At 37.3% G+C, this 21,863-nt stretch overlaps 2 protein-coding genes across 2 annotated transcripts; both read left to right on the top strand.

Moving 5' to 3' along the window:
- Positions 1-8,148: 8,148 nt before the first annotated feature.
- Positions 8,149-11,749, top strand: LOC133860247 (uncharacterized). The gene is made up of 8 exons (XM_062295887.1): positions 8,149-8,317; positions 8,849-9,024; positions 9,112-9,180; positions 9,275-9,922; positions 10,738-11,019; positions 11,514-11,552; positions 11,648-11,653; positions 11,738-11,749. The coding sequence occupies exons 1-8, from the start codon at positions 8,149-8,151 to the stop codon at positions 11,747-11,749; spliced, it is 1,401 nt and encodes a 466-aa protein (XP_062151871.1).
- A 4,982-nt stretch (positions 11,750-16,731) lies between these two features.
- On the top strand, positions 16,732-18,492 carry LOC133859227 (desmethylxanthohumol 6'-O-methyltransferase-like). The gene is made up of 2 exons (XM_062294554.1): positions 16,732-17,557; positions 18,004-18,492. Exons 1-2 carry the CDS (start codon positions 16,799-16,801, stop codon positions 18,301-18,303), a joined length of 1,059 nt encoding a protein of 352 aa, XP_062150538.1. The 5' UTR covers positions 16,732-16,798; the 3' UTR covers positions 18,304-18,492.
- Positions 18,493-21,863: the final 3,371 nt, after the last annotated feature.

Raw genomic sequence — 21,863 nt, 5'->3', positions numbered from 1 at the left:
TTGGCTTTAGTTTTTATATGGGAATGGGATTAAATGTCAACTAGACCAAACCCAATTTTCAGCCTTTTCTTTTTTACGGTCAACTTATTATTATGTTGGGTCAATATTGCTTGTTTTTTTTTCTTTTTTAAAAAACATTAATTCATACTGATTTCATTCATAAACGGGTAAACAACAAGAGCATAAAACTCTTAAAGATCCAGAGTAGGTAACTCTGAAATTTCAATCTCTCTAATACTATTCGGATAACAATCAATCCAAACTAGATCTGCGACAAAAAGAATCCCCTCTTTTGCAAGCATATATGCCGCTGAGTTCACTGCCCTTGGCGTATGACAAACCTTCCAAGTTCGAAAATATCGGAGAACTTCATGAATATCAGCCACAATGTGTCCATACTTTCCCCAATTTAATCCCAGTTTATTGATAGAATGTACCACTTGAAGGGAATCTCCTTCTACAATGATCCTGTCCAGCCCCCTGTTCTTACAAAATTCAACAGCTTACAAAGCTGCTATGGACTCCCCAACAACTGGGTCAACTATAAAATCCACCACCTGACCAGCAACTGCATAAACCTTACCGTTTGAATCTCTGATCACCAAACCAACACCCATCCTGCCATTTTTGTTGTCTAAAGCCACATCACAGTTAATTTTGTAAATACTGAAAGGAGGAGGAACCCATCTAACTAGAGCCGGTACTTCCCGAGTCGTCTGCAACGAATCAAAATCTCCCATTCTCTGCAGAGAATTCCGATAGTCGTTAATGAAAGTTGCAGAAACCCGTATCACATTGTTTGGATGGGAAAACTCCCCATCATGAACCACTGAATTCCTCCTAAACCAAATGCGTCTGGCAATCTCTGCATGTACTTCAACCTATTCCCCACTACAACTGTCAAATAGCTATAGATACTCCATAACTTCTGCAAAGGAATAGCCAGTCACATATCTCTTTTGAATAAGCCTTCCACCTGCCCCCCAAACATCAGCCGCCAAAGGGCAATCCCATAAAATGTGCTTCGCCGTTTCCACTTCTGCCTTACAAAACAAGCAAAAGGATCAAGAGAAATACCTTTCTTTTGTAAATTATCCTTTGTTGGAAGGATATTTTGACATGCACGCCAAATAAAAACCTTAACTGGGTTTGGGACCTTCATTCCCCATATCAACTTCCACAAGTTTTGATCACTTACAGTTGTCGAACATTCCCCCCGTGGTACCTCTTGCCTATCTTTCTCAATATAGTAGGCACTCCGTACGGTAAATTCTCCAATTGAGGACCCCCGCCATGTAAGCATATCAGGATGTCCATATTTGCTAAGAGGAATAGAAAAAATAATATCAGCCTCCTCCTTGGCAAAAACTGAGTTGACAAGAGCCTTGTTCCACCCTCTAGTCACCCCATCTATTAATGTGCTCACCACTGCATCCTCCGGCAGAATCGTTATAGGTGACTGAACTTTATACGTCGTCGGGATAGGTAACCATTTATCCCCCCAAATTTTAACCAAATTACCATTTCCAATTCTCCATTGCATGCCCTCCTGAATTAGATCTTTTGAAGACATAATACTTCTCCAAGCAAAAGAAGGACGACGCCCGAGAGAAGCCCCCAAAAAATCTACCCTTGGAAAATATTTTGTTTTTAGTATTTGGCCTGCCAAACTGTAGGGATTATGAAGAAGCCGCCAACCTTGTTTTGCTAACAAAGCTATGTTAAAACACCTCAAATCTCTGAACCCCATCCCCCCATTTGACTTTGAGAAACCCAACTTTTTTCAGCTCATCCAGTGAATCTTGGAATCATTTTCTTTATGCCCCCACCAAAACTTCTGTATCATTGAATTGATATCCGTACAAAGCCCCTTTAGGAGAAGGAAGATGCTCATGCTATATGTAGGAATAGCTTGAATCACGGCCTTAAGTAGTATCTCCTTCCCAGCTTGAGAGAGAAATTTTATTTTCCAGTCATGCAATCTCTTCCAAACCCTATCTTTAATATTCTGAAATTCCCGCACCCTAGATTTACCCACCAGAGTTGGCAACCCCAAATACTTATCATATCTCTGCGTACTGGGTACCCATGATAATCTTTGGATACATTCTCGAGCCTTTTGACTTGTATTTCGGCTAAAGAAAAGAGAAGTCTTTTCCTTATTAAGCAGTTGGTCCGAAGCTCTTTCATAACACTCAAGAAGGTTAGATAAACGTCTCCAATCTCTCGAAGTAGCCCTGCAAAACAATAGGCTATCATCTGTAAAAAATAAATGGTTTAAACAAGGCCCCTTAAGTGATGTAGGAAGCCTCGAGAGCCATCTAGAATTCTCAGCTTGAGCTAGTAAATTACTCATTGCTTTCGCACATATAATAAAGAGGTAAGGAGAAAGAGGATCTCCTTGTCAAATACCTCGAGACAGTTGAAAATTTTCTGTTTTTTGCCCATTAATTATAACAGAAAAATAAACCGACTGGATACATTGCATTATCAAACCTCGCCATTTACATGCAAAACCCATTCTTCTCATAACCTCATCCAAGAACCGCCATTCCACTCTATCATAAGCCTTACTCATGTCAAGCTTAACCGCAACATAGCCCACTTTCCCCCAATGATGCGTTTGCATGGAATGCAATGTCTCTCATATGCAGCAAGAATGTTGTTAGAGATCAGGCACCCCGGAATAAAGGCACTTTGATTTGCTGAGATAATACTAGGTAAAACCCCTTTAAGCCTATTTGCCAATACCTTAGAGGTAAGCTTATAAATAACATTACAGAGGCTAATAGGACGAAAATTTGAAACTGAAGTAGGCTTTGGTTTCTTTGGGACAAGCACAATATGAGTAGCATTAATATCCAAATCCATAACACCAATGCTGATAAATTTTGAAATAGCTCGACATACTGTACCCCAATTTTGTTGATAAAAATCTGCCGAAAAACCATCCGGGCCTGGGGTTTTAGTGGTCCCATCTGTTGTAATGCTTGGCTGACTTCCTCTGGAGTACAAGGTTGCAGCAGATGCTCGTTCATCTCAGCTGTAATCCTGCTTTCCTTTCCTACCAGACATCTCTCCACATTTTCTAATCGGGATGCTTGAAACAATGTCTTAAAATAATCCACAAAAGCTTCCTCAAAAGTCTCATGTTCTTTGCATTCCACCCCCAACCGGTTTTGGATTTGCTTTATCTGATTATTCTTCCTTCTTTGGTTCACACAAGCATGAAAACATTTTGAGTTTTTATCACCAAATTAAAGCCAATCTTGCTTAGCTTTCTGCCAACACTTTAAATCCTCCATTTCAATCAAATCATTTACTTCCTCTTTCAAATTTTTGATATTATCCATCTCAGACTCAGCTTCATCAACTTGGAGGTTACCAAGTTGTTTTGTTTTTTCAGTAATCAAGTAGTCATTAGGATCAATATTAACTCTTCTCCACTGCTTGCAAACAACTTGACTCTTCCCAATTTTTGTCTTCACACCCTCCCAAATATCATGGCTAGGAACTTTAACTCTCCAAACTTTCTGAACCACTTGCTTAAACCCTTTTTTTTTTTGCCACCATGATTCAAACCGAAACTGATTCCTTCTTTTTAAAAAACCACCAACCGAAATATGTAGAGATACGTACAGGGGAGTGTGATCCGAACTTCTAGCAAGGAGTACTTCCACCGAAAGATTAGGAAGTCTCAAAGCCAAGCATGAAGTAGCCAAGACTCTATCTAATCTTTCCTTAATAAACATGCCATCATACTGCTGGTTAGACCACGTGAATTTTGATCCAGAAAAACCCATATCAGCCAGTTTGCAAGTCTCCAACGTAGATTGGAAAGCCGTCATTTGAGCTCGAGCCCGGCGCACCCCCCCTCCCCCCCCATTTTTCTGCATCTTCAATTATTTCGTTGAAATCCCCCATGCATAACCATGATGAAGGTGATAACTTGGCAAGTGTCTCAATAGGTCCCAAGATTCCTTCCTCCTCTATACCTCCGAGTGTCCATAGAACCCTGTAAATTTCCATGAGCAATCAAAAGCTTCAGAAAAAATCACTCCATTAATATGCCTTAGGCTATAGTTTTGAATTGTTATCTGAAAATCTTCCTTCCAGAACAAAGCCAATCCCCCACTTCTGCCAACACAGTCCACCACAAATACACAGTCATAACCCAGTTTGAACTTTAAACTTTCTAACCAGGCTGTTTTTTGCATAGTTTCTATTAAGAAAACCATATCGGGTCGCTTCTCCTTCACCATCCGGCAAAGATCCCGAACTGTCCGGAGGTTCCCAAGCCCCCGGCAGTTCCAACTTAATATACTCATAATGCTTGGCGGGGCTGAATATCAGCCTCCGCCACAAAGTTGTCTGGAATTAATAACGTCCCACGTCCCTTCTTCACTGACAAAACCCCTACTCCGTCTGCCTCTCCTATATCTTTTGGTCGTATTTCGTCATCTTCACAGATAAATTGGCCGTAGAGTTTTTGTCCTTCCCTACCCGTGTCTTCCTCCTCCAGGTTGTATCCCTTACTAGGGAAATTGCACTGACGCGAGTTTCACCCATATAAATTCCAGCAGGTTGAACATTTTCATCCGGTAGAGAAAGCTGGGCTGGGCCCTCTAATTCCTGTCTAAGATTATGGTGTTGTCAACATGCTCATTTCTTTTAATTTTTAAGATTATGGTGTTGTCAAGATGCTCATTTCTTTTAATTTTTTTGACGGTCTAATTTTAATTTAAATTTTTCATAAAAAAAAAAAAAGAGTAGTTAAAACCGGCCGGAATCTAAAAATTTATACCTAAAATTTAATGTAATGTTTTTTTAGGACACTTGACCTAAATCCTTACTTTTATGGTTTACGACAAGTTATGTGTCATCATCTTTTCCAAATCATCTTTTCCAAATGAAACTTCGAAATCACATGTTGTTTAACATTCTTGCGCCCCACAACCCCCAATAAAAAAAACTACATAAGTACATACACATTAGAAACCCTGTAATTTAAAAGTAAACTTGAGGAATGCAGGGAGCTTTAATTTGTCGGATAGAGGAATTCATGAGTTCTTTCACTTATTAAAATATTGAGATGTACATCCAAGAAATTTTAGTATTTATGTCATTTTCAAAAAGACTACAAACAAGGGAATAGGACCTACAAAAGGTGGGTGTCCTTTTTATCTAGTCACTTACAAAAGGCATGCAATAAGCCTTCAGTCTAGAAAAAATTCTGGAGGCCTTTTGGTTTAAAACGTGGTCGGGCAACCCACATCCACTGGGAGCAGATCAAGTATAATTTTCTGTTTGCTTTGTGTTAGTTTCTTCAGATTCAGATCCGGGGTTCACCGAATCAAGAAAATGATGGGTCAGTGAAGCAGAAAATTCACACTCAGATCTATTTATGGACTAACTGAGTGAAACCAATTAAATTGTAAAACCCGAGAACATCAAACTGCATACATAATAATCCTACTATTGATTTTGCCCAAAAACTCCACATGAGCAAACAAATTAACTAAATTACAGCTTGTAATCATTGGAACCATAAGGAGCAAAAATTTCACATAAAAATCCGATATTTGAAAGTTTAAATACAAGGACAACAACCCCATGCAAGTTTCAGGACTTGAGATAAACCATTAAAAATCCCATGTTAGAAAACAAGCTCAATTATGGCATCACGTGATTGAAACCTGCAAAAACCTAACTTTCGACGAAGATTCCAATGGAAGAATCTGATGTAATACAAAGTAGAAGTAGCAAGAAGCAAACCGACTATCCTATACACCCATGACCCAATCCAACAGGTGCAGATCAGTTGAAAAAACCAGAGCACTTTTTTTTTTTTTTTTTTTTTTCATGTATATTCTCCAGCGTCATTCAGACCCAAGATTCACTAACATATATGTTCACAAATTTACAAACAGCTTTTAGATTTCTACTTCTAAGACTATATTAATCTCATAACAAAGAATCCAAACATCCATAGAATTAATCAAAACCAAGACTTGTAATTATCAAACCAAAGCTAACCCAATTGTTTTCATATCATAATCAACATGATAAACCTCAAAAACCATATCTTCCAAAAAAAAAAGAAAAAAAGAAAAAAAAGAAGCACTACCCCATTTCTCTGCTACTTATCTTCAATACCAATTACAATACCAAATTCGAGCAAGAATATCACCTGAAATAACATGTAAAGACACCTTTAGCAACATCAACAATATAATATCAACTTTGCAGGAAATGCTAAAAAACCAAATACTTAACAAGAAGTATATGAAATTTCCTTCAATAGGACATGATGACTGTGAATTCCCGAAGGTCTGAAACAAATACTTCGTATGATTAACATATAGGAAACTATATGTTAACATATAAAAAAAGTTAAAAACTTGCAATATGGGACAAGAGTCAGACAAGAGCTAGACCCCTGTCTCACATACAGAACAACTCTTAAAAATTTGCACAAATCTAAACCAATTCAGACAAAACTCAAAATTAAAAACTCATTCGCATATAGAGACAAAGAGACCCAAAAAAAAAAAAAAATATTAAGGGAAAAAGACACTTTACCCCCATGATTTATCCACGGCCTGGCGATATACCCCCAAATGTACCAAAATTTAGATATGACCCTCCTGAACTTGCCAACGCGTGCAAAAAATACAATCCGTCCATTTGCCAGTTTGTTTGGATGAAAAGTCGGTCACATGCACCAAAAATGCCCCCGTCTCATCCAGTTTTCATACCTGTGCGTGCATTTGGTTTTTTATTAGTCCTGTGCGTGCCTTTGGTCCCCACTTAGCACTCTCGATGGTTCTACACAAAGGTTGACCCACCCGCACTTTGTCACCGAAATCCACACTGACAAAGAAGGATTCTGAACCTCTCAACTCGAACAAGCGTTCATAATCGCTGTTAAATAAAGGTCAATGCATTTTTTTAAATGGTTAAAGTATTTTTTTGTAGGCAATTTGGGGGGTTTTGTTAATCTAGGGTTTCGGATTTGGGGGTTTTTGTTAGTTTATGGTTGACGGATTTGGTGTTTTTGTTAATTTTGTTTGTTAAGTCACATTTTATATATAGAAATTGACCGCGATTTGGGTATAAAAAAATGTTAGGGTTTGTCGGGATTTGGGGGTTTCGGTCCATAGGTTTTATAGTCATTCATGGTGGTCCCGATATGTCGTTTTTTTAAATATTTTGGAATGCTTGGACCAAGACAGTGATTGGAATAAGTTCTCTTTCCACGTGGCCCCGATCTGTAATTTTTGGCTAAGTTTGCTTTGCACTAGGGTTTGTCGGGATTTTGGGGTTTATATGTAGTTGGTCCATTCACAATGTATTGATTCTACTTTATATGCAATGGGTCTATGTGTATGGATGCTTAATAAATTATTTTGATGTTGGAGCATTATGTAGGACCATTATGTTGAATTATTTTATTATGTCTGTGCATTGGGCCCTCATGCTATTGACATGTGTTGTGTATATTAGTTGCAATGCCTTATTATAATGGTCCCCTTGTCCCATTGATAATGTTTTTTTTTTTTTTTTTGTGCATGTGTAGGATGAAGTTGGTGTTTGAGATAAACTATGATGGTAGGTTTGACAGAAAATATGGATGTATTTATGTGGGGGGTCAAGTGGATGTTCATCCGAATAATGTTGATCCGGATAATATGACATTTGTCTTGATTGAGTCTATTTTGGAACAATATGGGTACAGTTCAGGTGATTTGATTTACGTTAGGGACCCTACAAAAAATATAATGGATGGTTTACAATTAGTATCCTCGGGATTTTGATGTGGCTTATACGGCTACCAAACATGTGGATACTCCTGTTGTAGAGCTTTATATTGTTTCTTTCCAAAGTAATGTAGGTGAGGATGGGGAAGATTGGAAAAATGATGAAGAGGGAGATGATGGAGGTAGGGTTAATTATAACAATCCATGGTGGGATGATAAAATAAATGATGATAAAGATTTTTTTAAAGAGGATTATCTGGTGGATAGTTTTGGCCCCTCAACAATGCCAGAAACAGATGAGGGTGTGGAGAGTGATCGGGAGGTGGGGATGGGCATGGGAATGGGGATGGTGATGATGGTACTGAAGTAGAGGGTGGGGGTGATGGTAATGGAGAGAGTGGGTGAGAATGGGGATATTTTGGGTGATGGTAATGGCGAGAGTGGGATATCTTGTAACAAAATGACATCATTTGAAGATGTTGAGGTTGATGAAAGAGACTTTGACATTGGTAGAAGTGACATTCTATTGTCACCACCTGTTAGTGAAGATGAGGATGGTGGGATTTCATCTCACCATGATGTGGAGTTCTAGGAAACTGACCTAGGCAATCCAGAATTGAAGCTTAAAATGAAGTTCTCTAGCATACAACTTTTTAGAGAAGCTGTTAGGCAGTACAATGTGAGAAGGGGAAAGGATATAAGGTTTGAGAAAAATGAAAGAGCAAAGTGTGTAGTAGTATGTAGAGATCCATCTTGTGAGTATAGAGTGTACGGTAGACAGATGGCGGATGAGGCATAATTTGAATTGAGGTCCTTAAGACCTAAACATACTTGTTCTTGAGTATACAAGAGCTCAATTGTCAATTCGAGGTCGATATCAGATAAACTCTATGATAAGTTTAAAATTAAGTCGGACATGCCACTGCGAGTGATACAAGATGAAGTCAAGAGGAAATGAAATGTTGAAGTACGTAGGTGTCAAATGTAAAGAGGTAGGAAGAAGGCAGGGAAGAAGTTGTACGATAGTTTGGGTGAGCAGTATGGCAGGTTATGGGAATACTGTGAGAATTTAAGGCATATTAACCCAGGCAGCTGTGTAATGATTAAGGTTGAAAAACCAAACCCTGATTTGCCTGCTAAGTTTTACAGACTCTACATGTCTCTTGCAACCATGAAGAAAAGGTTCTTGGAAGGTTGTAGGCCTGTCATAAGCCTAGGCGGGTGCCTTTTGAAAGGATCCTACAAGGGAATATTATTGGCTGCGGTTAGTCGAGATGCCAACAACATGTACCTGATTGCAATTGCCGTTGTAGAATCTGAGACAAAAGATAGTTGGACTTGGTTCCTGTAGTGCCTAGTTTCAGATCTTGGTTCACATGAGAGGCACACTTCTCATACATTCATTTCTGATTGGCAAAAAGTTAGTTAAATTAGTTACATAGTTTTAATATTATGATTTCTTGATTTTTTTTTCTACATAGAAACTTACCCTTTTGTACATTGGAATGATGCAGGGTCTTGTTCGAAGTTTTGATATTGTTATTCCAATGGTGGATCATCGAATATGCGTACGGCATTTATATGCCAACTTTCGAGATAATGGGTTTCGGGGGGCGGCTCTGAAGGAATTGTTGTGGAAAGCATCATCGTCTTATACTGATGTTGACTTCAGAATACATGTGAAAGAAACTAAGAGAATCAGTCCTGATGCCTTTAACTACCTAGACAAGGTTGACCCCAGCGGATGGTCACGAGCATGGTTCAGCGAATCTCCCAAATGTGACCTCCTTGTCAACAATATCTCTGAATGCTTCAATTCATATATCTTAAAGGCTCGTGACAAGCCTATTTTGACAATGCTTGAAATGATTAGGAAGCAGCTCATGAGAATGTACCAACTTAAAAGAGATGGCATTAGCAAATTGAAAGGTAAGCTGTGCCTTAGAATTGTTGAAAAGCTTGAGGCCGTTTGTGAAGCGGCATCGGAGTGCCTTTCCCATTTTTCTAGTGATGGTATGTTTGAAGTGAAGCAAGGAAGTAGGCAATATGTTGTGGATATCCGAAATAGGAAATGTGGATGCAGGAAGTGGAAGATGACTGGGATCCCATGTGCACATGCTCATTCTGCCATAACCTTTCATGGACATCACCCGGAGGATTATGTGGATCCATGTTATAGCATTAAGATGTACAAAAGGGCCTATGCTCCACTCATATATCCAATGCCTAGTGAGGAATAGTCGATACAGACTGGGCATGATATTTTGGATCCTCCAAGACCAAGAGTTGTGCCAGACAAACCTCGAAAGGCCAGAGTAAGAGGTCTTGATGAGATGAGAGTTCCTTAGAATCCTTATAGGATATGAAAGTTCGGATTGAAGGGTAGATGTGGGCTTTGCAAGGTGGTTGGACACAACAGTAGGACCTGTCCAAAGAAGGAGCAAGCATCTAATTAAAAGCAACCCGCGACAGAAGTTTGTTTGCCAACTCTACCCACACCAAGTGTTAGTTTCACTAAGCAATATGTTTGTATTGTATTTGATATGTTATTTGATTTGCAACTTTATTATTTAATGTGTTATTGATGTTGGACTTCAGACCCAAAGCATTGGATGTAGCAGTAGTACAAGGGGAGGTGCACAACCAGCAACCAACAACCGATAGTCGAAAGGGAAGGGCACAACCAGCAACCAACAATTGAAAGGGTGTGCACAACCAGCAACCAAAAAAGTATGTGGGATTCAATTTTTGACCTAAAATTTACTTTAATTACTTGAGGATGATAGTGATTAATCACATGTGTTTTGGTTCTTAGAAGAGTTTAAGGACAATTACTAGTGATATACAGCAACCTACTGCCCCACCTACTGCAACAATTGAGAGAAATTTAGTACTTATCTTACTTTAGTTTAGCCTTTAAAATGCATCCTACTATTAAACTTATTTATCAATTTTCTTTGGACTAAATTTATGGCAGGAAAATGATCTTGTTGGACTTAGATTGCCAAGTTGGAACAGGCAACCGACAGCACCCAGACCACCACCACCACCACCCAGGAAAGAGTCTGGCAGAATCAATAACAAATTTTGGACAGTTCCAATTAATTCTCAACCTGCTGTTTTGATTGACCTGACTGCTAAGTCTTTTGCTGCTGGAGATATAAGATTGAAAGTAGTTGGATTGACCCCAAGAACCCCACAAGTTACTGACAGTGGTGTAGTGGCAACATCCTCAACAGCGGCCAATGGAAAAAGGATGGTACATTCCATTGAAAAATGATTACAGATTATGGAGTCAAAGCTGAAAAAAAGAAAGGCCAAAATGGAAGCATTGATTTTTTTTTTTTTTGACATGCTTTTGTTTTTTGGAATGTAATGATTGGTATGTGACCGGTTTTGTAATTGTTTGTTTTTTGGAAAGTTTGTATGTGACCGGAGTTGGACTTTTGGTTTGTGGGAAGTAGTTTATGGACATATTTAGACAGATTTGCATAGACTTGGACAGATTTGGATCATGTAAGTTTGACTTGCAGATGTTGAAATGTTGTTTATGTAGATGGTCATGTATGTTTGGTAAATGCATGGTTTTGGATGCATGTTGGAAAAAATTTTGGGATGGTTTTGGTATACATGTTGGATAGATTTGGACAGGTTTTGGTATGCATGTCTTACAACAACTGGACACTTTTGGTGTTTGATATGCAACCTTTTTTACACTTTTGTAGGTACATTTGTTTATGCATTTTTGGACAGGTTTTGGTATGCATGTTGGACAAATTTGGACAGGTTTTGGTATGCATGTCTTAAAACAATTGGACACTTTTGGTGTTTGATATGCAACTTTTTTACATTTTTGTGGACACATTTGTTTATGCATTTTTGGACAGGTTTTGGTATGCATGTCTTCAAACAATTGGACACTTTCGGTGAAATTTATGATACAAAAAATTGCATATACTTTGGTTATTTGTGGACAGATTTGTTTATGAGATTTGGACAGGTTTTGGTATGCATGTCTTCAAACAATTGGAAACTTTTGGTGAAATTTTTTATACAAAAAATTGCATCTAGAAGTGAATATATGTGGACAGGTTTGGTTATTTGCTTCCTGATTTAAGCCTTACATCATTTTTGGACACTTTCAAAAAGCATCATCTTCATTACATACAAATTTGTCTACATAAACAACACCATAAACACATACAAAAAATGAATGATGTTTACAAAACAAAACCACCCTAAACAGCAACATCAACACATCACCATAAACACATACAAAAAATGGAGGATGTGTACTAAACAAAGCCACCCTAACTAACATCACCCTAAATAACATCACCATAAACACATACAAAAAACGGCCTAAACATGACCATAAACATATCACCCTAAACCCTAAACAAAAGCACCATTGGCTTCATAGTAACAACATACAATAACGTCTGGAATCGAACACACCTTTCTATTCTGATCCAGCCATAAACAAATACACAATTATCAATATCCATGTACATACAATTACTGTTTTATAAATCTTCTTCGATGCTTTGTATTTGATCTCCCAAATCTCGATTTCTTTACGAAGGGCAGCAATTTCACACTCCATATTTGCCCTCGACTTTGCAACTTCAGCTTCAACTACTAGTTGACATCGTTCGGCTTCTTCTGTCTCCATCTTTGATTTCAACTTTTGACCTTCAGTTTCCACCATTGTACGACATCGTGCAGCTTCTTGAATCAAACTTATATGACATTCCCGCAAATGATGTATCGCTCTCTCTCCATGTGAATACATTTTGGGATCAACCCACTCCTAAAAATGACAAGCCCGATTTATCTGCAATACCAAAACAAAAAACCAGAAAAAATAAATGAAACAGAAACAAAAACCAGAAACCGATTTATCTGCCTCATTTTCTCAAAAAAGTACTCAAATTTCAACCCACACATACCTGAGCTTATATAATCAACCCACACATAAAAGGTACCATTATATAATCAAGTCATAAATAATCAACCCACACATACCCGAGCTTATATAATCAACTTATATAAAAGGTACCATTATAGAATTAACTCATATATAATTAATACTTAAGTAAAATTTCCTCAAATGTACTCAAATTTCTTCACCTTAGGTTCTAAAAGGCACTAAAAAAAAAATTAAACTTAAAAAGGTATTCAAATTTAAACCCACACAAACTGTATTTTTACTGGACTACCATTATATAATCAACTCATACCCGAGCTTACAACACCTCAGGTTCAAACATTATTTCCTCAAATGTCAGGCTCCAGAAATTTTTTTTCAAACCAGTACGCAATAGACGACATACCCAGTATAAAATATACACTTAAAAATCTAAATCCTAAATTATCTTGTAATTCTCGTATTTTATAAATCCTTTACCCAAATTTCATTCGGTGTAGGAGGTTAACGTACAGGCTACTGCCTCGCAATAATAGAGCCACTTTGCATTCGATGTTGCCCCACTCCTTGAAGACTCCGAGTCTGTTGAAGCAGTGCCCGATGGTTGCATAGAAGCAGTGCCTGATGGTTGCATCTTCGAGGAATGGTTCGAAAACAAGTCAGCAATGTCAAAAATCGGCAGCCCACTTCGGAAACCCTAGTTCTTGCACAACTGAGTGTGAAGGAGATGTGAGAAATATGGACACTCTCATTGTGAAAAAACCAAATGCACGCACGGGTATGAACACTGGATGAGACGAGGGCATTTTTGGAAGTGGAGATGTCTTAAACGATCATGTGTTGACTTGGTGATTGTGGAGCCGCTTAGGCTTGGTTTTGCCCGTGTCTTGGTAGAAGTGGATGTCAATTCTGAATTCCCAAAAGAGATAGAAATTCTAGGAATTGGTGGTGAAATTAACAAGGTTGGAATAGAGGAGATGTTAATTAGGGGGTTTTCACCTCATTCATGAACATGTTAATATGGAATGTGAGGGGTTTGAATCACCCTCCAAACAAAAAGAGGTTCAGCGTATTGTTCGGGCCAAGAATATTAGCATTGCTTGTTTGGTTGAGACCAAGGTGAAAGAAAGTAATGCTGTCAATATTAGGTCCTCTATGCTTCCAGGTTGGGATTTTTATTTCAACAATGAAAAGCATTATTTGGGCCGTATTTGGGTGTGCTGGAAGAGAGAGGATTTTGTTGTTTCTGTTGTTGATAAAAGTGATCAAAGTATTTCCTGCCTATTCTATTCTATTAAAGAGAAAGTCTATTGGTATCAAACATTTGTGTATGGTGCTAATAACCCTTTTGATAGGAGATGTCTTTGGCAACATCTTCACTCCATAAAGATGAGGGTGTCTTCTAATCCTTGGCTTCTTTGTCGAGATTTTAATGTGGTGCGTTGTTTGAAGGAAAAATGGGGTTTGGATTACTTGTCTTCTTATGAGTTGGAATTCGGGGATTCTTTGAATAGTCTGGAAGTGATAGACTTAAATTTTAATGGTTGTTTCTTCACTTGGAACAATAAAAGTGAAGGCCCTACATTGGTTGCTAGAAATTTGGATAGGGTGTTGGTGAATGAGGAATGGATGTGTAGCTTTGGTAAGACCTGTGTAGATTTCCTTTTAGTGGAATTTTAGAGCATTCTCCTGCTATCATTTATGTGGATACTATGGTTAGTTTTGGCCCTAAGCCTTTTAAGTTTTTCACTTATTGGCTCGAAAATAAGGGGTACATGGACTGGTTATCTACCAGTTGGAATCAGAAGTACCAGGGGGTCCCTATGTATAAGCTTTGCATGAAACTTAAAGTTTCACTCTATTAGAGTGCTGATGATATTTTGCTGATGATATTTTGCTCTTTTCTGAGGCTAGTTTGTCTTCTATTAAAGTTGTGAAGGCTGGTTTATTAGAGTTTGAACAGCTCTCTGGTTTATCTCCAAGGATGAAGTCTGTCTCACTGGATGAATTACGAATGAAGGAAGGGAAGTTTCCGGTCCGCTACCTTGGGGTTCCTTTAATTTCCTCCAAGCTTTTTGCTGTGGATTGTAGAGTGCTGATTGAAAAGATCACACAACGTATTAATTCTTGGACTTCTAAGCAGCTGCATGTCTTTTGCAGGGAGGTTTCAACTGATTACCTCAGTTCTCTATGGCTTGCAAGTTTATTGGACTAGCAATTTTATATTGTCTAAGAGTGTTCTAAAGGATATTTTTAAAAAAAATTAATTGGTTTTTGTGGACTGGCAAGGATGGTGAATTTGCAAAGGCCAAAGTTGCTTGGGAAGATATTTGTTTCCCTAAGACAGAAGGTGGCTTGGGGTTGAAATGTATAATAAAGACTTGGAATGTTTCTTCCATGATGAGGCTTATTTGGTCCTTGTTTGCTTGGTTTGGATCTCTTCCCCAAGACTGCTCATGGACTTGGAGGAAACTTCTGAGAATTCGAGGATGGTACTGAGATTAGTATTGATGAACATGAAGTATGTTGTTATGATTCGGTGGGTGCAGATTCCAAAACCTTAGTACCTTTTATTTTATTTTATTTATGTTTTCTTTTATTCACCAAAATCAAACATTTTTTTGGAATTAGGTTAGGATTTGATTAATTAGTCATAAATTTTGTTTTCAAAAACATAATTCTCTTTAGGATCGACCTTGCACTTGCAATCCATTAACTGCAAACGATTCATACACTTGCGAGTACAATTAAAATTCACATCAAGAGTTACGGCTTGGGGTTGTACAGGTGATACTCAGTGTGTTTATTGCAGACATGGAATAGAGAGTCAAGATCATATGTTCTTCAAATGCAGCTTTGGCTCCCGAATTTGGCAAAATTGCATGCATAGATGTAAGAGATTGTGGGGTGTTTTATGCAGATTAGCTTTGAATTCTGTTGTGTATCATTTGTGGAGAGCTAGAAATGAGATTAGGCATCATGGTAGACCAAAAACTGAGGAATAGTTGTTTCGATTGATTTATTGGGAAATTCGATCCCGTATTTCTGGCAAGGGCAAATTTACAAAGACCAGGGAAAATGTTGCTCTTTTTTTAAACTGGAACATTGCTTTTTCTGTTCTAGTTAAGTGTTTTGTTGGTTGTGAGCTTTGATTGCTCTTTTTTGTTTGTTTTGGATTTGTTGGAAACCTTTCGTCTGTAAGGTGTTGTTTTCTTGGTATTAATAACATTCACTTATTCATAAAAAAAAAAAAAGAAAAAAAGAAAAAAGAAAATGAGATTATTTTAGTTTCATTTTAAATATAATTGTATGTGCATAACAAATGATTTTTCGTAAATTTAATTGGAAGTCTCAACTTTATTATTATTATTATTATTATTATTATTATTATAAAAATTAATATTTTCCATTGCCTAAAAGCAATATTAATGGATCTTATAAATCTTGTTGATGTGATCGATAACAATGAGGCCATAATACATTTTTGAATGCATGTGGCCGTAGACGGTACGTAGTACATGAATGAAGTAATGAAGATTTTGTCAATATTCGGGAATGGCTGAGAGGAAATGCGGGAAACAAACAGTAACTGCTATTATTGTAGAAAGATTTTTTGGTGATGAGGCTGTCATTAATTGTTGATGTTGTCCTAAAGCAAGACATGCATGTGTGGATGCCTAGAAAAACAAAAATAGAAAACGTACGTTTGGATATGTAGTATCCACTATCCATCGATCACTTCTATGCTAACTTTTAATTTGCTGGACCAAACAATAATAAACGTTATAAAAGGAGTACGAGATATTTATTTCAATAGTAGTAAGAAGTGATTGATATGATATAAAATTTGAGAATATTTTATAAAAAAGTAAAATAATTTTATTTTATAGTAAATTTTTTATTTAAATAGTAATAAAAAATTATTACCGTGATATAAAAAGTGTAAAAAAAATTATAATGGTTCGATTTGAATTTTTTAGAGAAGTGAAATGGGAGTTAGAAATTTTGCATTTAGTTGCCAAACTGCTGCTTTTAGTCTTTATATACAGGTATCAAACTTTAACCTCATTTGTGCATGTGTGTGTGAGAGTGAGAGATCAGAGAGAAAATGGAACCAAAAGAAACTCTGGCATTTGTACAAGGCCAAGCCGAAATTTGGCGACACATGTTGGGCTCGGTGGACTCTATGGCGTTGAAATGTGCCGTGGAGCTCCGCATCGCTGACATTATACACTCTCATGGTGCCCCGATTACTTTGCGCCAAATAGCCTCTGGGATTGATTCTCCATCTCCTGATATCCCCTTCCTCGCACGTATCATGAGATCACTAGTCCGCAAAAACATCTTCACCGAACATAATTCACTGGAGAGTGACAGGGAGACAGTCTACGGGTTGAACCAGGCGTCAAGATGGCTTTTGCATGATGCTGAGCTGAGCCTAGTGCCAATGATCTTACTGAGGAGCCATCCATGGGTATTGGCACCGTTCTATTACCTCAACCAATGTGTCAAAGAAGGGGGAACTGCGTTCAAGAAGGCCCATAGCTGTGAGTTTTGGGACTTTGCATCGAAAAATCCTGAGTTCAACAACATCTTCAATGATGCCATGGCGTGTACGACCAAGATCGTGATGGGGGAGGTACTGGCGGAATACAAAGATGGGTTTGCCAGCGTGGGATCATTGGTGGATGTAGGAGGTGGGACGGGAGGGATGACAGGTGAGATTGTTAAAGCACATCCACACATCAAAGGTATTAACTTCGATCTACCGCATGTTGTTGCCACAGCACCAGTGCGAGAGGGGGTCTCCCATGTTGGAGGTGACATGTTTGATGCCATTCCTAATGCTGATGCAGTTTTCATGAAGGTATGTATTCAGTACGTAGTCCATTAGGTTCCACCTTCTTTTCTTTCTTTATTCTTTCCCCCCTTTTGGGTCTACTATTGAAGTTTTAGTGTTTTTTTTTTTTTTTTTTTTTTTTTTTTTTTCACTATATAATTGGTAATCCATTAGATCACATCACATGCAATCAACTATTATAAATATTCTGAAAAATGCTCGACCCTAACTCCTAATCAAAGGGATTAGTTCTTTCATCCTAATTCTTTAATTTTATGTTGAGTTTACAAGTCCTCTAAAAAATTGACAGTCCTAATTATAAATACTACATAAACTGTCATGTCAACGTGTAAGAAACTTTTAATAAAAGTTGCAATACAACTCGCAGCCCTAAAACATTATTGGATCACATCAAATAATACTAGTAAAATATTTGATCACATCAAATTAATAAAAAAAATCGGTGCATGCAGTGGGTACTACACGATTGGAGTGACGAACATTGCATGAAGATTTTGAAGAATTGCAGAAAAGCAATACCAGAGAAGAGTGGAAAGCTTATTATTGTAGATATTGTTCTTGAGAAAGATGGCAATGATTTGTTTGATGAGACCCGCATGGCATTCGATTTGTTGATGATGGCACACACCACTGGCGGAAAGGAGAGGACTGAGCTTGAATGGCAGAAACTATTGGTGGAAGCAGGCTTCGGTCGCTACAAAATCATCAAAATTCCAACTATACCATCCATTATTGAGGCCTATCCCGAGTGATCGAGAGTGGCATGCAATCGTTGTTGTGAAGATCATGCCATGTACACATGGTTGATCACTAGCTTGATGCCTGGTTTTATTGTAAACGAACAAACCCAATAAAAAATAAAAATAAAAATAAAAAAGGGAACAGATATGGCATGAAAATAAAAGGCAATTATGTTAATAAATAGTTGGCTTTAGTTTTTATATGGGAATGGGATTAAATGTCAACTAGACCAAACCCAATTTCAGCCTTTTTTTTCGGTCAACTTATTATTATGTTTGGCCAATATTTGCTTGTTTAAGATTATGGTGTTGTCAACATGCTCTTGACCTAAATCCTTTCTTTTATGGTTTACGACAAGGTATGTGTCATCATCTTTTCCAAATGAAACTTCGAAATCACATGTTGTTTAGCATTCTTGCGCCCAACAACCCCCAATAAATAAAACTACATAAGTACATGCACATTAGAAGCCCTGTAATTTAAAAGTAAACTTGAGGAATGCAGGGAGCTTTAATTTGTCGGATTGAGGAATCAATGAGTTCTTTCACTTATTAAAATATTGAGATGTATACTCAAGAAATTTCAGTATTTATATCCTTTTCAAAAAGACTACAAACAAGGGAATAGAACCTACAAAAGGTGGGTGTCCTTTTTATATATAGTCACTTACAAAAGGCATGCAGTAAGCCTTCAGTCTAGAAAAAATTCTGGAGGCCTTTTAGTTTAAAACGTGGTCGGGCAACCCACATCCACTCGGAGCAGATCAAGAATAATTTTCAGTTTGCTTTGTGTTAGTTTCTTCAGATTCAGATCCGGGGTTCACCGAATCAAAAAAATGATGGGTCAGTGAAGCAGAAAATTCACACTCAGATCTATTTATGGACTAACTGAGTGAAACCAATTAAATTGTAAAACCCGAGAACATCAAACTGCGTACATAATAATCCTATGATTGATTTCGCCCAAAAACTCCACATGAGCAAACAAATTAACTAAATTACAGCTTGAAATCATTGGAACCATAAGGAGCAAAAATTTCACATAAAAATCCGATATTTGAAAGTTTAAATACAATGACAACAACCCCATACATACATAATAATCCTACTATTGATTTCGCCCAAAATCTCCACATGAGCAAACAAATTAACTAAATTACAGCTTGAAATCATTGGAACCATAAGGAGCAAAAATTTCACGTAAAAATCCGATATTTGAAAGTTTAAATACAAGGAGAACAACCCCATGCAAATTTCAGGACTTGAGATAAACCATTAAAAATCCCATGTTAGAAAACAAGCTCAATTATGGCATCACGTGATTGAAACCTGCAAAAACCAAACTTTCGACTAAGATTCCAATGCAAGAATCTGAAGTAGTACAAAGTAGATCGAAGTAACAAGAAGCAAACAAACTGTCCTATACACCCATGACCCAATCAAACAGGTGCAGATTAGTTGAAAAAATTAGAGCACATATTTTTTTTATTTTTTTTTTATTTTTTATTTTTTTCTGTATATTCTCCAGCGTCATTCAGATCCAAGATTCACTAACATATATGTTCACAAAATTACCAACAGCTTTTAGATTTCTACTTCTAAGACTATATTAATCTCATAACAAAAAATCCAAACATCCATAGAATTAATCAAAACCAAGACTTGTAATTATCAAACCAAAGCTAACCCAATTGTTTTAATATCATAATCAATATGATAAACCTCAAAAACCATATCTTACAAAAAAAAAAAGAAAAAAAAAGAAAAAAAAAAAAAAAGCACTACCCCATTTCTCTGCTACTTATCTTCAGTACCAATTACAGTACCAAATTCGAGCAAGAATATCACCTGAAATAACATATAAAGACACCTTAAGCAATAGCAACAATAGAATATCAACTTTGCAGGAAATGCTAAAAAACCAAATACTTAACAAGAAGAATATGAAAACTCCTTTAATAGGACATGATGACTGTGAATTCCTGAAGGTCTGAAACAAATACTTCTTATGATTAACATATAGGAAACTATATATTAACATATAAAAAAAGTTAAAAACTTGCAATATGGGACAAGAGTCAGACAAGAGCCAGACCCCTGTCTCACATACAGAACAACTCTTAAAAATTTGCACAAATCTGAACCAATTTAGACAAAACTCAAAATTAAAAACTCATTCGCATATAGAGACAAAGAGACCCAAAATAAAAAAATTAAGGGAAAAAGACACTTTGCCCCCATGATTTATCCACGGCCTGGCGATATACCCCCAAATATACCAAAATTTAGATATGACCCTCCTGAACTTGCCAATGCGTGGCAAAAAATACAATCCGTTCATTCACCCGTCTGTTTGGATAGAAAGTCGATCACGTGCACCAAAAATGCCCCCATCTCATCCAGTGTTCATACCCGTGCATGCATTTGGCTTTTTATTAGTCCCGTGTGTGCCTTTGGTCCCCACTTAGCACTCTCGAAGGTTCTACACGAAGGCTGACCCACCCTCTCAACTCGAAAAGGCGTTCATAATCGTTGTTAAATAAAGGTCAATGCCTTTTTTTAAATGGTTAAATTATTATTTTGAAGGCGATTTGGGGGGTTTTGTTAATCTAGGGTTTCGAATTTAGGGGTTTTTGTCAGTTTATGGTCGACGAATTTGATGTTTTTGTTAATGTTGTTTGTTAAGCCTCATTTTTTATATAGAAATTGACTGCGATTTGGGTATAAAAAAAAATGTTAGGGTTTGTCGGGATTTGGGGGTCTCGGTCCATGGGTTTTATAGTATTCATGGTGGTCCTGATATGTCGTTTTTTTCAATATTTTGGTATGCTTGGACCGAGAGAGTGATTGGAATAAGTTCTCTTTGCACGTGGTCCTGATCTGTAATTTTTGGCTAAGTTTGCTTTGCACTAGGGTTTGTTGGGATTTCGAGGTTTATATGCAGTTGGTCCATTCATAATGTATGGATGCTACTTTATATGTAGTGGGTCCATGTGTATGGATACTTAATAAATTATTTTGATGTTGTACTGATGTTGGAGCATTATGTAGGACCATTATGTTGAATTATTTTATTATGTCTGTGCATTGGGCCCTCATGCTATTGACATGTGTTGTGTATATTAGTTGTAGTGCCTTATTATACTGGTCCCCTTGTCCCATTGATAATGTATTTTTTTGTGTGCATGTGTATAATGAAGTTGGTGTTTGAGATAAACTATGGGGGTAGATTTGACAAAAAATGTAGATGTATTTATGTGGGGTCAAATGGATGTTCATCCAGATAATGTTGATCCGGATAATATGACATTTGTCTTGATTGAGTCTATTTTGGGACAATATGGGTACAGTCCATGTGATTTGATTTACGTTAGGGACCCTACCAAAAATCTAGTGGGTGGTTTACAACTAGTATCCTCGGATTATGATGTGGCTTATATGGCTGCCAAAATTGTGGATACTCCTATTGTAGAGCTTTATATTGTTTCTTTCCAAGGTAATGTAGGTGAGGATGGGGAAGATTGGGAAAATGATGAAGTGGGAGATGATGGAGGTAGGGTTGATTATAACGA

Source organism: Alnus glutinosa, chromosome 2 (genome assembly GCF_958979055.1).
Source record: "Alnus glutinosa chromosome 2, dhAlnGlut1.1, whole genome shotgun sequence".
NCBI lineage: Eukaryota > Viridiplantae > Streptophyta > Magnoliopsida > Fagales > Betulaceae > Alnus > Alnus glutinosa.
The sequence above is the reverse complement of the archived record's forward strand: the minus strand, read 5'-3'. Positions and strand labels throughout refer to the sequence as shown.